Consider the following 15,437-nt stretch of genomic DNA (forward strand, 5'->3'; position numbering starts at 1 on the left):
GTAATTTTCGTTAGAAAATGAACTCATCAACACAAATCGGAATCAAAATTGACAACCATAAAAAAATTTTATCTAGAATCTAGATATACTTTCGTTCACAATAGAGAAGCTAAATATGTATACTTATTTAATATAAAAGGGGCTAGAACACACCCAGAACAGTTACCTAAGACTCGTCTTAGCACCCAAAGTACCATCGTCAGTTAAAGAGAACGTGAACTTCACGGTACCTCAAGTAATTCTCTTAAGCAAAAGGTTGCCCATAAGTTACATAACGCTACCGGGCGCCACTTCGTTCGTGTGGCCTTTTCCTATCGTAACCTTGTAATCCTAGGCAATTAAACGAAAGCTTTATTTATGTATTTATAGATACATATTTTTTGAAGAGGTGCTCAATATATTTTTTTGTAATATTACCTAAATCCCTAGATGCACACGGAGATTAGATTATTACTATCAAAATTAAAACAGTTTACTTTTTTATTGTTATCAAGTTTACTTTTAGCAGTACTGATAAAGTACCTTTAAAAAGCGTACCCTTCACTTTATCAAATTTTTCCCGATATTGACAACGACAATTATTATAGCAGACAGAGTATTTCAACAGGTTTCATAATTATCTATCATCAGTCTGCATATTGTCTGTATGTATTGGCGTATTGTCCGCTTATACCCACGTTTATAGACATGCGTATCTTCACGTACAAGGATGACGTCATCTCGCGAAGCGAAAGTGATTTCATTTAAGCGGATTTTAGCGTTTGTTCGGCGTAAAACAGTTGTCGAAAATGTCGCAACAGCTCGCAATATCGCGTTATTTTTACGCCCAGAGTCGATGCGGCCCATCGGAAAAGCGGATCTTAGACGTCGTGGATACGTATCGAAGGGAAACAATATGGATAAAGTGAAAACTGATAGTTATAGACGTCGAATGAATCCTGAAATTGAATGCAGGCTAGCCGTCATTTTCCCGTTCCCGGTTAGTGTATTAAGAACGTGAAACTCCGGGTCGAAATGTTCTCAAACGGGCATGCGCCAAAGAGGTTCTAGAGGTGGGTACCGTCGGTATACAAGGGTCACCTTGATAATGTTGGTTCATTAGAAGATACTCTGTGTGATCAGAAGAAGACAAACGTAGTAACTTTCTTTAAAGTCAAAGCTTTTCAATTTCCAACAGAGCTTTGTCTGTATTAGTCCGAGCTTGTACTACATCGTTGCAGTTAAATTGTGAGTACATAATTCATGTTTATTCCTATTTTAAAGAACTTTTTAAAAACTTTTGAATGTTTGATATTCAAAAATGTGCCATGAACATAAGTTTTTTTTTTCGATACTGTTTCACACATTATAATACTTTATGAGGTTTTTATTTTCTGTTAATTTCAATAAACCGTTTTTTAATGCAATAAAAATATTTTTTTTTTTCCGCATTTTTATATTTTCATGTACATACTTATTATTACATGTATAATAGAATAATAAACCAATTTTTAATAAGTTAGGTACCTACTCCGTATTGGTACAATGAGACATTTCATTTTAATTTTAAATAATTCTGTTCATCATATATGTATATACAAAAAAAAAATCGTTGAATTGTTAGCGTGTAACTGCAACACTACCGAATAATGTAATTCGCTTATCACTTCGAATCTTATCTCACAATTAGTGGTTACGCATTTTATTAAACAAATACTTGTCGAGTATATTAACTTAATTTTGGTTTACCGGGTAAATTAGGAAATAAAATTTTTTGAAATTATAAGTTATTGACCGCATTAGTAAATGATAATAAGAATAATAATGTTATTATAAACAATTACTTATTATTATTACAAAACCTCTAATGAATGAAAGACGATAAGAGGTCAAAGAACCATCCCAGTGAATTCCTGATAACGATATTCTTATCAAATATTACTTGGAATACATCAAAATGTTATTGTTATTAGTAATATAACAATTATTTTGTAATATATTACCAGATACATATTTTACTCTTAAACTATGAAATCAGATTGTGTTACACTTTTTAGTACGTATAAATGTTGTTCAAATATTTTGCAAGGTTTTATCGCCGCGCCGTTATCACTAGTCTAATAAATTGCTCATTTTATCATTGCCAATTTTTGGAATTACACTGTACCAAGTACAAATAAATGCATATTGCTGTCTTACTCATATGGCTTTGGATTAATTAATTTGTAATTTCAATTTGAATACATATCTTATCGTGGTGAAAATAAAATAATTATTTTTATAGGAAGATGTAAAATTTATTGCATTTTTAAAGTAAGAAATGCATTTAATAAAAAAAAAATATATATTCCTTTTGGAAATATCCCTTTTGTGAATGAGTAGGATGTAATAACATTTTAATAAACAAATTCATTGATGATATGTATAAAAAATAATAACATAGACATTTGTTTTTGAGAGTATTGACCCTTTCCGTAATGACTTTGACCTTTCCCACCGTAGCCGATATGTACTTACACACACTTTTTGACCTATAGCCAAAATAAATTTAACTTCTGTGTCAACGCGTGGCTAAAGCGAATGACGAGCATTAAATTAAAGATAAAAATAACATTTACGAACACGTGTAGCAAATATTTTTATTGGACTTGTTTTTATTTTTCTAAATCTATTGATTTGTGTTTTATCAAAATAAAAAGTTCTGCTTGTGGTTTTGTAAAACCAGGTGAAGGCGACTGAATGTTTTTCAATACATAAAATAATTCATTATTAATTTTTTTGTTTTCAGGAAACTTAAACAGTAAACATGAACAAATTCTCTACCAAAGACACTTTGCTTACAAGCGTCCAGTCCCCTATAGAGAATTCCGGCAACAAAGTTACAGTGGTTGGGGTTGGTGCTGTAGGGATGGCATGCGCTTTCAGCATCCTGACCAAGGTAGGTTCATTTACATTACAAAAAGGCAGGTCCAGTTTCGAGGTTTCCGAAGTGGCCTGACCATTATTTCAACCAGTTTTGTAATACCTGTTAGTCTTACATCTGAATTGAGATACAAAAGATAAAATTTCAATTCTTAAAACACCGCCAGAACAATGCGCATCACAAATATTTACCTAAATATTATATTTATTTTATGTTAGATTCCTGACTGTGACTATTAAATTATGTAGTTTTCCCCAGGGTGGCGGTCAAATAATAACACAACTACATATATGTTTTTTGTAACATTTCGATTTATTCAACCATCTTCAGAGTTTTGAAAAGTTACTGCTTGTACACACATATTAACTTGTATGCAGTAGTTCAAAATTGAAAGAATGTTTAAAAATAAGTTAATATCTATGTACAAGCAGTAACACTCCGAAAGTCTGAAGATAGTTTAATAAACCGAAACGTTAAAAAAACATATAGTTGTGTTATTATTTGACCGTCACTCTGGAAAAAAACTACGTAATTATATTTATTAATGCTAATTGAAAACAATTGAAACTAGATTATGCCAGTTTTGGTTAAAATTTTAAGATATTGATAATTGCCATAATAAAAGAAACGCCATATTACCTAAATAATGCTTCAACAAAACAAAACAATAATAACCATTAAGTTACTTTACGATTAGCGATAATCGATTATTTGTTTCAATGAAAAGTTGGTTTTTGATAACACAGTTATGTTGTTATGATAACAAGTGGTGCAATTAGCATGGTATGAATGCGATTTGTTAAATGATATATTTTAATACCATCACATACTACGGCTGTTTGTTTATTTTACAGGGCGTTTCGAATGACATAGCTTTGGTTGATTGCGTCGCGGACAAATTACAGGGCGAAATGTTGGATCTGCAACACGGTTCTGGCTTTATAGAAAATGCCAGGATTGTAGCCAGCACTGGTAATATTTAATGCATTTAATACAATTTTTTTTTACTTTATCATAAACAATTTTTTTACGAAGATTACGCAGTAACTGCTGGGTCCAGAATCTGCATTGTAACAGCCGGAGTGCGTCAGAGAGAGGGAGAATCTCGTTTAGATTTAGTCCAGAGAAATGCTGACATAATGAAGCAGATTATTCCACAATTGGTCAAATATTCGCCGAATGCAATTCTGTTGATTGTCAGTAACCCGGTGGACATTCTTACTCACATTGCTTGGAAAATAAGCGGACTTCCCAAAACCCGAGTTATCGGTTCAGGGACCAATTTAGATTCGTCCCGCTTTAGGTTTTTGATGTCTCAAAAATTGGGAATCGCTCCAACTAGCTGCCACGGTTGGATTATTGGAGAGCATGGAGATTCAAGTGGTAAGACGCACAACGGCAACAAAAGTATGTAAATTCTCAGTTTGCCCTATAGCCTATACAGTTATATCAGAAATATTTAATAGTAGCGGTCATTATCTAATTGCACGGGGCAAATGGGGAATTGGTTCTTAACCAGGTAATTTTAATACTTTTCAAAAGATGACGAACATATTACAAGAAGATATTATCTAACTATAGACCAAAGAATCGCTTCATCTTATCTAATTAGTTATTTAAGATTTGTACTAATCATACTGCATGTAAAAGTAGTAACTAGCCATAAGAAAAGTACGCAAAATTACCAACACTGTTAGCACCTATTGTGAAAAAGTTTGAACATGACAATCTTTAGTGATACAAACCAATCAATTGGTTGCTTGGTAAGTGTTGATTTTGTTGTATACAGTGTAAACTCTTTATAACGTCACTCGATTTAACGACAAACTCCTTAAAACGTCGAAATTGCTTGACTTTGGTTGGTTTACATTGTTTTCTATACAATATTACACTCTTTATAGCGTCACGCTCACTCTATTTAACGACAACAATGCGGCATTATAAATCATTGAGCAGTACTTTCTAAGTTGCCGAAATAGATAAGAACTGCAGCTGTGTATGTTGTTGAAGAAGACGATCCTGTCCCTCCACCAGGCATCAAACAAGCACTTGATGCAGCAAAACTATTAAAAAAATACTTTCTATATAATGAAATTGATCCAGCAGTATCTCAAGATATGAGTAAGATACGTAACAAAATACAATTAAAATAATGGAACAGCAAAAAACATCAGACGAAGATAACAGGCTATACGCAATGTATGAATAATAATGTTCGTGTGCACTATATTGGTAAATGCATATTATTATAGAATAGTAAAATAATATATTTTATTTCTTTCCATTTAACGACCACTCTTTATAACGCCGAAAAATGTTCAGTCCCTTAAGTGTCGTTATATAAAGTTTACACTGTATTTTCCTTGAATATCTATTAAACATTAGTGGCTTTTTAATAGATTTGGTTAATAAATGATCGGTCAATTTGTAGCTTAGAAAAGTAAGGAATTTAGTTGTACCATACTAACATTATATAGCTACTAGTTTTGCAGCTGGATGTTCAATATTTTTAATTACTAATCTAAAGGTAAGGTATTTATGCTTTTAACAATGGGTATGCATTTGCACAAACTTTGAATCATGTGACTTATTATAAGTGACTTTGAATCTTTACTGCAAGAAGTTTTAAATGTTGGCTTGGGACGTCTTTAAATACGTCATTTAATTTTGGCACTAATAAAAATAGTTTAGAAATTTATGGCTTACTATAAACCGATCACAAAATTACAACAAAAAATAAACAATCACAAATTTCAACTTGACAATTACTAGAAGAGTATGGAATTTGTAAATGTGATAACTGTGTTGTTGTTTTTTAACGTTTCTAACATCTGCTCGTAATTTTTTGCATTTTTTAAAACGAAAACTATTTCAGTCGCTGTTTGGTCCGGCGCCAATGTTGCCGGTGTGCGTTTGCAAGCATTAAACCCGTCGCTTGGTTCAAAAAACGACAGTGAGGGATGGGGTGAACTTCACAAAAAAGTCGTTGATGGTGCTTATGAAGTCATTAAACTAAAGGGATACACATCCTGGGCCATAGGACTCAGCGTTTCGGCTCTTTGTAAAGCGATCCTCAAAAATACAAGAACCGTTCACGCGGTTTCAGTTTTAGTTGAGGTAAAAAAAATTGCAAATTTTATGATTGTTATTGTTCTTAAAGGGGGAGAAAGACGGCGTTTATGTATAAACATATTCCCTTCATAAGGTTGTCAGTACTAAGACTAATTGGACACGCACCTCCACTTTTCCTATATCTTGAGCTAATCTTCGCATTTCCCTAAAACTAGAACATCCTACATCCTTAACTACTGTTCGTTTCAGGAAGTTAGAGAAATGCCCCTTCCCTTTATTAGGATGCGCCGTAGCATAATTCCAAATTCAATCATATTTGTCTGCGGAGCTCATTTCTCCACCGATCATCGAACGAGAACTAGACAAAAGTGTACAGTACCATTTGCAAAATTATTTAAACTGCCTCGTTAAAATTTAAGAATATGCTTTATTTAAAAGCATATTTAGCCAAAAATAATAACAAGTGAATTAACTTAACGTTCTACACACATATAAAACTTTTGCTTTGTTTTCTATTGTTAATTTATATCTATACATTTTTGTTTTAAGAAATTGCTAAACATTTTCGTCTAGTACTGTACAGTTCTAGCCGATCTCCTATCTCTAACTCTAAGACTCCAAATCTAGGCATACTAATCTTCTACCTGTTTATATCTATCCCTACAGTTGTACTGTCTTTACTGATGTTTATCGCATCTTCAACTTATATGTTACCAGATATGTATGAAATCTAGGAATTGTATAAAATTCCTAGGAAATGTATACATTTCTCTCTCCGTACAGTTTTAAGTATATTTCACAACTTGTCCTATTTAACATTGTCATTATATGCCTATCATATTTTTTTAGGGTTTCCATGATGTTAAAGAGGAAGTTTTCTTATCACTTCCGGCCGTATTAGGTGAGAATGGACTCACCGATGTGATTATTCAGCCGCTTGAGGATTCCGAGAAGGCGAAATTGCAAAAATCTGCGCAAATCATGTCGGAAGTACTGAAAGGTGTTAAATTGTAATGTGCTAAAGTTATTTTCACGTATTCAGTATTGTCCTGTTGTTTTTATGAGCCAGTATTTTATTTTTACATATTTCTGTACCCTGTTTTTATAATTTTTTGATTTACATTTTCTAGGTGCTCTGTTGATTTAAGTATACAACTATTTTTTTTATAATGTAACATGTACTGCACGTGTCGAATGTATTTATAATCATACGATAACATTTATAAATTGCACTATACATACATACATATATTTTTGTCAAAAGCGCTTTCGTGTTGTACTTGAGATTATCAAAGTGAATATACATGTTTTACCATCGTTTGTGCTTCATTTTATGAAAACTAAGCGAAAGTAACCACCGTTTTAACTGAATATACATTAAATTTATTTTGGTTTTAGAAATCATTTTTTTGGGATGTTATTCAATTCATATTTTATCGGAAAAAATTTAATTACTTGCTAATCAACCAAAATACAATAAAATTAGTAAATTTCGAAAAAGACCCAATAGTGAAGGACCAGTGCGGCCCTGGTAGGATTTCGTAGGGAAATACGATTTTGCAACACTTTATTTCATCGTCTTTTGTGTTATTAATATCATGCCGAAGTGTACTTTAAATTGTACTTCATACTAGCGATGAACAAAGTAATTATTTAATTAATTATTACACAATGAGCGTGTAAGTAGTATCAGTCGTTTTACAACCGTCACTGTTTACATTTTTCATCGATGTACTTGCTTGATTGAATTTGAAGGAACAGTGTGGACCCTATTTTGCATAGCTGACTTCAAGTAAGGTTTGGATCATAAATGGAGTTACCTTGAGTAGTTCAGATAAGGCATTCTAATTACGACAGAACAAAGCAAAAAGGACGGGTTATTACAATAGGGTGTCCAGTTCAGGTAGGGCATCGACTTCAAGACTAAAATATTCTATACAGAACCTTCCGTAGAAGGGCTTAGGCGGGGTATTCACATTAGGGCCACAACAAACTAAAAAGGACATACCGTTAAAGGGTTATTGAAATACGGTGTCCACAGCAGGGTCATTTCAATCTTAATAGGGGAAGTCGTAAAAGAGTTAAGCTAGGGCATCAACTTCAGAGTTAAGTCATTTTTTACACAGTATTTCCTAGCAGGGTTCAAGTAGGGTATTCGCATAAGGGCCAAATTAGTTTTATATTAGGATATGCGGTAAAAGAGTCCCTCATTAGAGTCATGATTAGGGTCATGTAACAAAAACAGGCGACGTTACTATCTGCCTCGCTAGTTTAACAATTGTGCTAAAAAAATACCAAATACTTGTTGCCGAATAATATGTGTTTATTGTTTGTACTGAAAAATATTGACCCTTTAAACAGATAACTTTGACCTTTCCGTTAAATGTTAAAGATAACGTTTATGAACCACGCGTAGCAAATATTTTTGCAAACGTTCTTCAGACTTGCTTTATAACAAAACAAACATTTCTGCTCCTGATTTTGTAAAATCAAGTGAAGGTGATAGATTTTCTTAGTTTTGAGTAAGTAAATAGCATAAGAAAATTAATTATTTTTTGTGTTCAGATAACAAACGGCAACCATGAGCGAATTCTCCACAAAAGACACTTTGCTTACCAGCGTCCAATCCCCTTTAGAGAATTCCGGTAACAAAATTACAGTGGTTGGGGTGGGTTCTGTAGGAATGGCATGTGCTTTCAGTATCCTGAACATGGTAAGTTAATTCGTTCATTTTACAAGAAGGCAAGTTCAGTATCGAGGCTTCTAAAGTGATCTGATCATTATTTCGATCAGTTTTGTAATTCCTGCTGAACAGTTGACGACATACTCAATATGGTTACTTGCAGGGTATTTCAAATGACATAGCTTTGGTCGATTGTGTCCCAGATAAACTACAGGGTGAAATGTTGGATCTACAACATGGTTCATTCTTTATCGAAAGCGCTAAAATTGTAGCAAGCACTGGTAAGACTTGCACAATCATTTTTCGACTTTATCATAAATAAATAGTCCTTCCATGCAGATTACGCAGTTACCGCTGGGTCTAGGATCTGCATTGTAACAGCTGGTGTGCGCCAAAAAGAGGGAGAATCTCGTTTAAATTTGGTCCAGAGAAATGTTGACATAATGAAGCAGATTATTCCACAATTGGTCAAATATTCACCGAATACGATTCTGTTGATTGTCAGTAATCCGGTGGACATTCTTACTCATATTGCATGGAAAATAAGCGGACTGCCCAAAACCCGGGTTATCGGTTCAGGGACCAATTTGGATTCATCCCGTTATAGATTTTTGATGTCTGAAAGACTAGGGATTGCCCCAGCCTGCTGTCATGGTTGGATTATTGGAGAGCATGGAGATTCAAGTGGTAAGACGGCGAAGGGATATAATTATCAGTTTGCCTTATACATTTGTATTAGAATATGCTACTAGGCAAGTTTGGAATTGGTTATTCACCTCGTAATTTTAATGCAAACGAAGAAGAATACCTTTAACCACCGTTAACAACTTGTAGAATAATATTAACTTTCCAAATTAATATTATTCGCTGTAAAATTTATTTACACAACGGTGTTAAGTTTTCGATACACTTCAACAAATTTCCTGTGCACAATTTCCGCATCACTGGATATTAACGTTTGAGTGACCAGAAAATAATCTAAGTACCTTGAATAAGTTTTTCAAAACAAAAGACGGAATGTCGTAGTGTTTATTTATGTTAATGAAAAACATTTTACCCTATAATTGCTTTTAATTTGGAAACTAAGAAATACCGAGGGAAGATATGATAGCTAATTAAAAAAATACGGAACCGTTTCGCCTTGTCTAGTTAGTTCATAAACTATCTAAAATTTCTACAAGCCATAAGAAAAGTAAGCAACACTATTACAATTTAATATTTTACAGTGTTTTACCTTTTTGTTTTGAATACTACAAATAATTTCAGTTGCTGTTTGGTCTGGCGTCAATGTCGCCGGTGTGCGTTTACAAGAATTAATCCTATCGCTTGGTTCAAAACACCGCAGCGAGGAATGGGCTGAACTTCACAAAAAAGTTGTTGACGGTGCGTACGAGGTCATTAAACTAAAGGGGTACACATCCTGGGCAATAGGACTCAGCGTTTCGGCTCTCTGTAAAGCGATCCTCAAAAATGCAAGAACCATACACGCGGTCTCAGTCCTAGTTCAGGTAAAATTATTTGCGATGTATCTTTGTTAGGTAAAAAAACCAAAAAATTATTTCTTTTCTTTCAGGGTTTCCATGATATTAAAGAGGAAGTGTTCTTATCACTTCCGGCAGTGTTGGGTGAGAATGGACTCACCGATGTGATTGTTCAGCCACTTGAGGATTTCGAGAAAGCAAAATTGCACAAATCTGCGCAGATTATATCGGAAGTACTGAAAGGTGTGAAAATGTAATAGCTATTTTTAATGGGCTAGTGTTCTTTTTTACGTTTTCATGCAATATTTCCGTCTAAAGCACCTATATATTGTACTCAATGTTAGTCAAAATTACCACATTTTTGTCAGTCTTCCAATTTTTCAGATATTAGAACAATTCACATCTCCTCCTACTAAACCTGACCTAACCTAAGCCTTCTTTCATCCCTCTTTGCTTTTAATATTTTGTCTTTAACTAACTCTTCGTCCTTAATGTCTCAGACGGGTCCTACATCCTTTCGTCATTCCTCTAATATCCTACTTTTTCTAATGCTTTATCAGTTCTAACTTTTCTAGTTGTTATTAATGTGTTGTTTTAAAGTAATAATAAGTATGTAATTAATTCAGTTTCAATAAAGCTTATGATGGGAACAGAAATACATTCATGAAGAATAGTTTGGTTTTCCGTTATTCCTGTCATTCTTATACCTACCAATTGTTTTAAAAATTTATCAACTATGGAATAAAATTTAACAACAAACAAATACGGCCATGTATAAACCTGCCTGTACCAATCCTTTTTCCCTACTAGAGTCGTTGACTTTATCAACAACTTTGACGTAGTGAAACTGAAGAACTTAAAACTGATAAAACGAAGTCCAATGGTAACTAGCGAGCTTCTTTAAAGCCCATATCCAGCATTGAACATGGAAGGACCCGAATCAGAACAACATTAGTTCATGTACTAGCCGCGAAAGCCTTTACCAATTTGATGAAATCACAAATTTTGTATTTCGAGCACCCGGGTCGACTTCACTGAAGCAGTGTTCCAGTATGCCATATTTTAGAATGATTTTTGCACATATTCTTGAATTTGCTTCTTTTACTTAATTTATTATCGATGTATATGAGTAGGAGAATTAGAAAAAGGGGATCGCTCTGCCAATAATATCATTATCCCATGCTGTAAGGTTCGTTAAATTACTACCATCACATCCACTTTTCTGGACGGATGTAGTTGCTCTTCAAGGAGCCATGGGTCATAATAATTGAGACATATAGTGAAGCACATACCGTTGGTGGGTATGTATCTACCTACTGCATACGTAAAGGTAGGACCAGTATCAATGGCTACCATAATAATTTACTGTTGGGGTTGCTTCCTAACGTTTTGCTAGCACGGATGGGAGCTTCTTCAGAGATCCTTTTCCATCTTCATTACTAGATATGTCCAGATGGAGGGACTTCAGAAGAAGCTCGCCATTCGTACTAGCGAAACATTAAGAAGCAACTCCAACGGACGACAGTCTTTATACCCGAACTAGTTCACCTACTGATGACGGAAGCCTTTATCAATTTGTTGAATGATGGATTTGGATATGGACCATGATAGTTGCAAAAGTCGATATAAAACTACCTTTTGAATATCCTCTAGTTGATAAAATTTGCTTTCCTCGATTTTTTGTTCACAAGATTCGTATTAATTTTATTGAAGTTTTTTTACGAATATTAGGGACTTCGTGGATTAAGTCGAGATCACGGTTAAGAAATTCTGTGGGAAGAAAAAGTGATTCATATGTTGGAAATCGAAAGTTAAAATTTGGTTTTCTTTTAAAAAGAAAAGAGAAGTTTTCCCCATCATAAAACTCAAGCAATTTTTATGAATTGTATAGAGACAAGGGTTCAAAAAATCTATGGAAAGTTACAATTTGTGTCTTTTAGTGAAACTAAAAAAGCGAAAGTTAAAATTCGATTTTCTTTTCGAAAAGATAAGAAAACTTTTGTAGGAAACCATAGGTGGCACTAGATATATGATGTTACGAATTGTTATATGTTACGAACTCCAGGGCCTTTGCCCCACTAACACCAGCATTCACCTGCACCCATGAATCGGCTGCACCTTCCCGCTACGTCCGCTCCTCCATAACAACCAGCACCTTCCAGTCACCTTACCATCAGAAGCACCAGCACCGAGCCAGCCAGTTTTGTCGTCCGCTAGTCGTCGGTATTGGTGATAAGTGTGCGCTGGTACAGGTAACATTACATTACATACATATGTGCGTCTTTGTACAGCAACGTAGTGCTGGTGCCCCAGGTGGTGGTTGATTCGGTTCACCGATACCAAAGAGCCTAGATCTGCTACATATACAAATAGTATACAAAGATTTATCTGTAAGGTGCGCGTTCAGCTATCTCTGGTCGCAGTGTGCTGTGAAAAGAAGGACCTTGTGACCGCGAGTCCGAGCTTTTCTTGTGATATTGTAGTCTATATATACAAATAGGGAGTCATGACTGTTACCTATACGGGGGAGGTACCCAACGGGAGCACCTTCGGTTGTTTCTGGAGGATATTGCGAAAGTAAGTCTTTATCTTTTCTGTTTTCTTGGTTTCTTTTGCTTGTTTTGGATCCCAACAAAACTAGGCCGTTTTGGATGCAAAGATATTTGAACATTTTCTTCGGCTCCAACATATGTTTTCGAAACTAGTGTTTAAAGAAGGGCTTGCATTCGGAAGGTCCGATCGGCGATTATTATTATTGTATAAAGTAACAAAAGACTAATTAGTCAGTCGTATCTTATAGCAGACTATCGCATTTTGGCTTGGAATGAAAACTTTTGCAAACGTTGAACAATGCAGTTGCAATGCCATTGTTTGGAAAATTGAAATAATATTACCTAATAAATAATGAAATTAATGGACAATCCAAATAACTAATCAATTAATTAACTATTGTAGAAACGGATCACCTTAACTCTATTGGTAAAAAGCATTTTACATTATTGTACATTATTATAACAATATATAGATACAATTATTGACCTTATCATGAAACAAACGCGCGATTACATTGAGTATTACATTTCTATCATAAATACAATGCACTATAGAAAAATATTTCACTTTATTCGCAGTTTAATGAATGAGGAAATTATTTCGTCTTTGTTATCATCTTATTTCTAAAATTGATTTTTAATACAAATTATTGGTCGTCAAAACTCCACCGCTAAGAACAACAACAACAACCGTGTACTCAAATACGTAACAGGCACTTGGATGACCTTGTCCTTTCAGAATTGGATAATCGTTATTACAATGGAAAGTTAGATTTTGCACAAAGAAACACAAAGCGCTCTACAAAACCATAAGCACAACCAGAAAGTAAACTTGGCTTTCACTTTTTTTTTATTGCTATTTATTTAATCGTCAGCTGTTTAAGGAAACAAAAGAAAGGCAATAACCATACTGCTAGAAAAAGTGAAAATTTTACTTTAATAAATAAACAATTAAATAATCACGCAGATAAAGTCGAAAATCATTAGGAAAATGAAGGACTATTCATAAGGGAGTTCATAAAAACTGTATCTAATTGACCTGGAGTGACCGGTGACATACTGTAGATCCATTTCGATTGTTCGTTATTCTTGATAAGAGAGTCACAGTCAACTTGATCACGATGAATAACAATAAGTAGGGTGTAAACTGCCTACGCAGTATAACTGTACACTTAACCGGCCGTATCATTAAACGCAAAACAAACAACGAATTACATGTTTTTGACCTTATTTCGAAAACGGCAAACCTAATTGGCACCAAAACAATTGAAAATGCTTAGACGACATTTCCGTAACGTAAAAAGTAGCAGAACCTTTTGTTGCGACAAATCCAGCCAGCTAGCCGTTTATTAAAAAACAAAAGTTAGTCGATTGTGATAAATGACTTCGTCGTGGTGAAAACTGAGACCGCTTTTGTTTTCTAGATGCATTTACATACATTTATCATATACCACTCGTACTTTGTTCCTACTTTTGCAAATCGCCTAATAGTAATAGGTAAGACACAGTAATGTGTGTGTTGTAGATAACGATACTTCATGTATTATACGTAGATACGTTATGTCTTGCGGCCGTAGAGCATTGTGATTAATTTATTGTAAAAGCACTAACAATACATTAGCATTTTAGTGATTATCATTAGGTGTATCAGCATTAGAAAGTGTACCCGGCTATTTAATACCAAGAAAGACAGATGTTATGATTTCTGATACATCTTACCTAACCCTTTTTCTTCTGACGACGAAACGTTTACGATAATTTTCAAAATAGAAGGCAGTCAAAGTGAAATTGAACTAAATGAAAAATATTAATGTGAAAATTAATTTTCAATCCACTACAAACTATTTAAGGTTCTTTCATTAACCAATTAAATTAAAATTAATCTTCAGATTTCAATATTAACCACTATTAATAATTAAAAATGTCATAAATGAGAAATTCTACATAAAACGTTTTATACCTACTAAGGTATTTCTAGCCTAGGGCGACAAATATTAAATTTGTAAATGTGTCATGTAAAATTTGGGTAACATCCATTTCCATGAAGTAATTCTAAAACTTTAAAAACGGTAATTTTTAATTTTTCTTGATTAGATATTTCTTTTCGTCCATACCTATACAAATTGTAGGTCTACTTTTTTTAAAGCAACACGGAGAAAATGAAAAAAGAAAACTTACCTAATGTTAAAGCGATATTTACAATTTATCCCACTAGTCCGTTGCTTCGTAAGCGAAAATTATAAAAATTACAAATTGGACCCGAATTTGTAAAAATAAATCCCAGCAGAAACAAATTTACTGGGTATTTTAGTTGATATTACAAATTAAATTGTAATAATTAAGAAACTTGAAATAAGTTTGAAAGAAACACGTCAAAATTGTAATTTTTGCGTTGTCCTAAAAATTCGGGTTTCTCCGTGAATTGCGCTTATTCTGAACTCATTTGTAAGTAAATTCCTATGAAACCGATTACTCCTATGATGACGATAATGTGGAAAATTAAGAGAACGAATTGCACATTAAGGTTTACATTTACGCACAAATCTTTTATTGGATCTACAATAGGAATACCCTAAAAACAATTGACGTAGGTACAAAGACTAATTCAAAATTAAAATACTTTGATTTTATTTAAAATAATTAGAAAAACTGACTATGAGAAATACGAAGGAGTTTTAGGATAATTAACTATAATTTCTTTTAACAAAAACCTAAATGTCAAAAAGGGGTCAAATTCAGTACAAACG

General features: G+C 33.7%; 3 protein-coding genes across 4 annotated transcripts in view; all 3 read left to right on the top strand.

The window, feature by feature from the left end:
• Positions 1 to 701: 701 nt before the first annotated feature.
• LOC108744233 (L-lactate dehydrogenase-like) lies at positions 702 to 7,291 on the top strand. 2 transcript variants are annotated; one of them, XM_018479893.2, is made up of 6 exons: positions 702 to 1,227; positions 2,768 to 2,917; positions 3,757 to 3,874; positions 3,938 to 4,309; positions 5,778 to 6,019; positions 6,824 to 7,291. In XM_018479893.2, the coding sequence occupies exons 2-6, from the start codon at positions 2,786 to 2,788 to the stop codon at positions 6,986 to 6,988; spliced, it is 1,029 nt and encodes a 342-aa protein (XP_018335395.1). In that variant the 5' UTR covers positions 702 to 1,227; positions 2,768 to 2,785; the 3' UTR covers positions 6,989 to 7,291. The 2 variants fall into 2 exon arrangements, with proteins under 2 accessions (XP_018335395.1, XP_018335397.1); XM_018479895.2 differs by having other exon boundaries at positions 738 to 1,227; positions 3,938 to 4,285; positions 6,824 to 7,215.
• A 1,073-nt stretch (positions 7,292 to 8,364) lies between these two features.
• LOC108744234 (L-lactate dehydrogenase-like) lies at positions 8,365 to 10,809 on the top strand. The gene is made up of 6 exons (XM_018479896.2): positions 8,365 to 8,473; positions 8,540 to 8,687; positions 8,821 to 8,938; positions 8,997 to 9,344; positions 9,924 to 10,165; positions 10,231 to 10,809. The coding sequence occupies exons 2-6, from the start codon at positions 8,556 to 8,558 to the stop codon at positions 10,393 to 10,395; spliced, it is 1,005 nt and encodes a 334-aa protein (XP_018335398.1). The 5' UTR covers positions 8,365 to 8,473; positions 8,540 to 8,555; the 3' UTR covers positions 10,396 to 10,809.
• Positions 10,810 to 12,230: 1,421 nt separating this feature from the next.
• Positions 12,231 to 15,437, top strand: part of LOC108744230 — a 43,789-nt gene continuing 40,582 nt past the window's right edge. The window contains exon 1 of the mRNA XM_025976738.1: positions 12,231 to 12,715. Within this exon, the coding sequence (XP_025832523.1) occupies positions 12,645 to 12,715 (71 nt within the window). The 5' untranslated portion in view covers positions 12,231 to 12,644. The remainder of the gene's footprint in view (positions 12,716 to 15,437) is intronic.

The sequence above is a fragment of the Agrilus planipennis genome, unplaced genomic scaffold, assembly GCF_000699045.2.
Source record: "Agrilus planipennis isolate EAB-ADULT unplaced genomic scaffold, Apla_2.0 scaffold13, whole genome shotgun sequence".
NCBI classification, from domain to species: domain Eukaryota; kingdom Metazoa; phylum Arthropoda; class Insecta; order Coleoptera; family Buprestidae; genus Agrilus; species Agrilus planipennis.

Excerpts from the sequence above, each read along its gene's own strand:
- LOC108744234 (XM_018479896.2), top strand. The coding sequence starts at position 8,556 with ATGAGCGAATTCTCCACAAAAGACACTTTGCTTACCAGCGTCCAATCC. Across the intron at positions 8,688-8,820 it reads CTTTCAGTATCCTGAACATG|GGTATTTCAAATGACATAGC; the intron begins GTAAGTTAATTC and ends GGTTACTTGCAG. Across the intron at positions 9,345-9,923 it reads AGAGCATGGAGATTCAAGTG|TTGCTGTTTGGTCTGGCGTC; the intron begins GTAAGACGGCGA and ends AAATAATTTCAG.
- LOC108744233 (XM_018479893.2), top strand. The coding sequence starts at position 2,786 with ATGAACAAATTCTCTACCAAAGACACTTTGCTTACAAGCGTCCAGTCC. Across the intron at positions 3,875-3,937 it reads CAGGATTGTAGCCAGCACTG|ATTACGCAGTAACTGCTGGG; the intron begins GTAATATTTAAT and ends TTTTTTACGAAG. Across the intron at positions 4,310-5,777 it reads GACGCACAACGGCAACAAAA|TCGCTGTTTGGTCCGGCGCC; the intron begins GTATGTAAATTC and ends AAACTATTTCAG.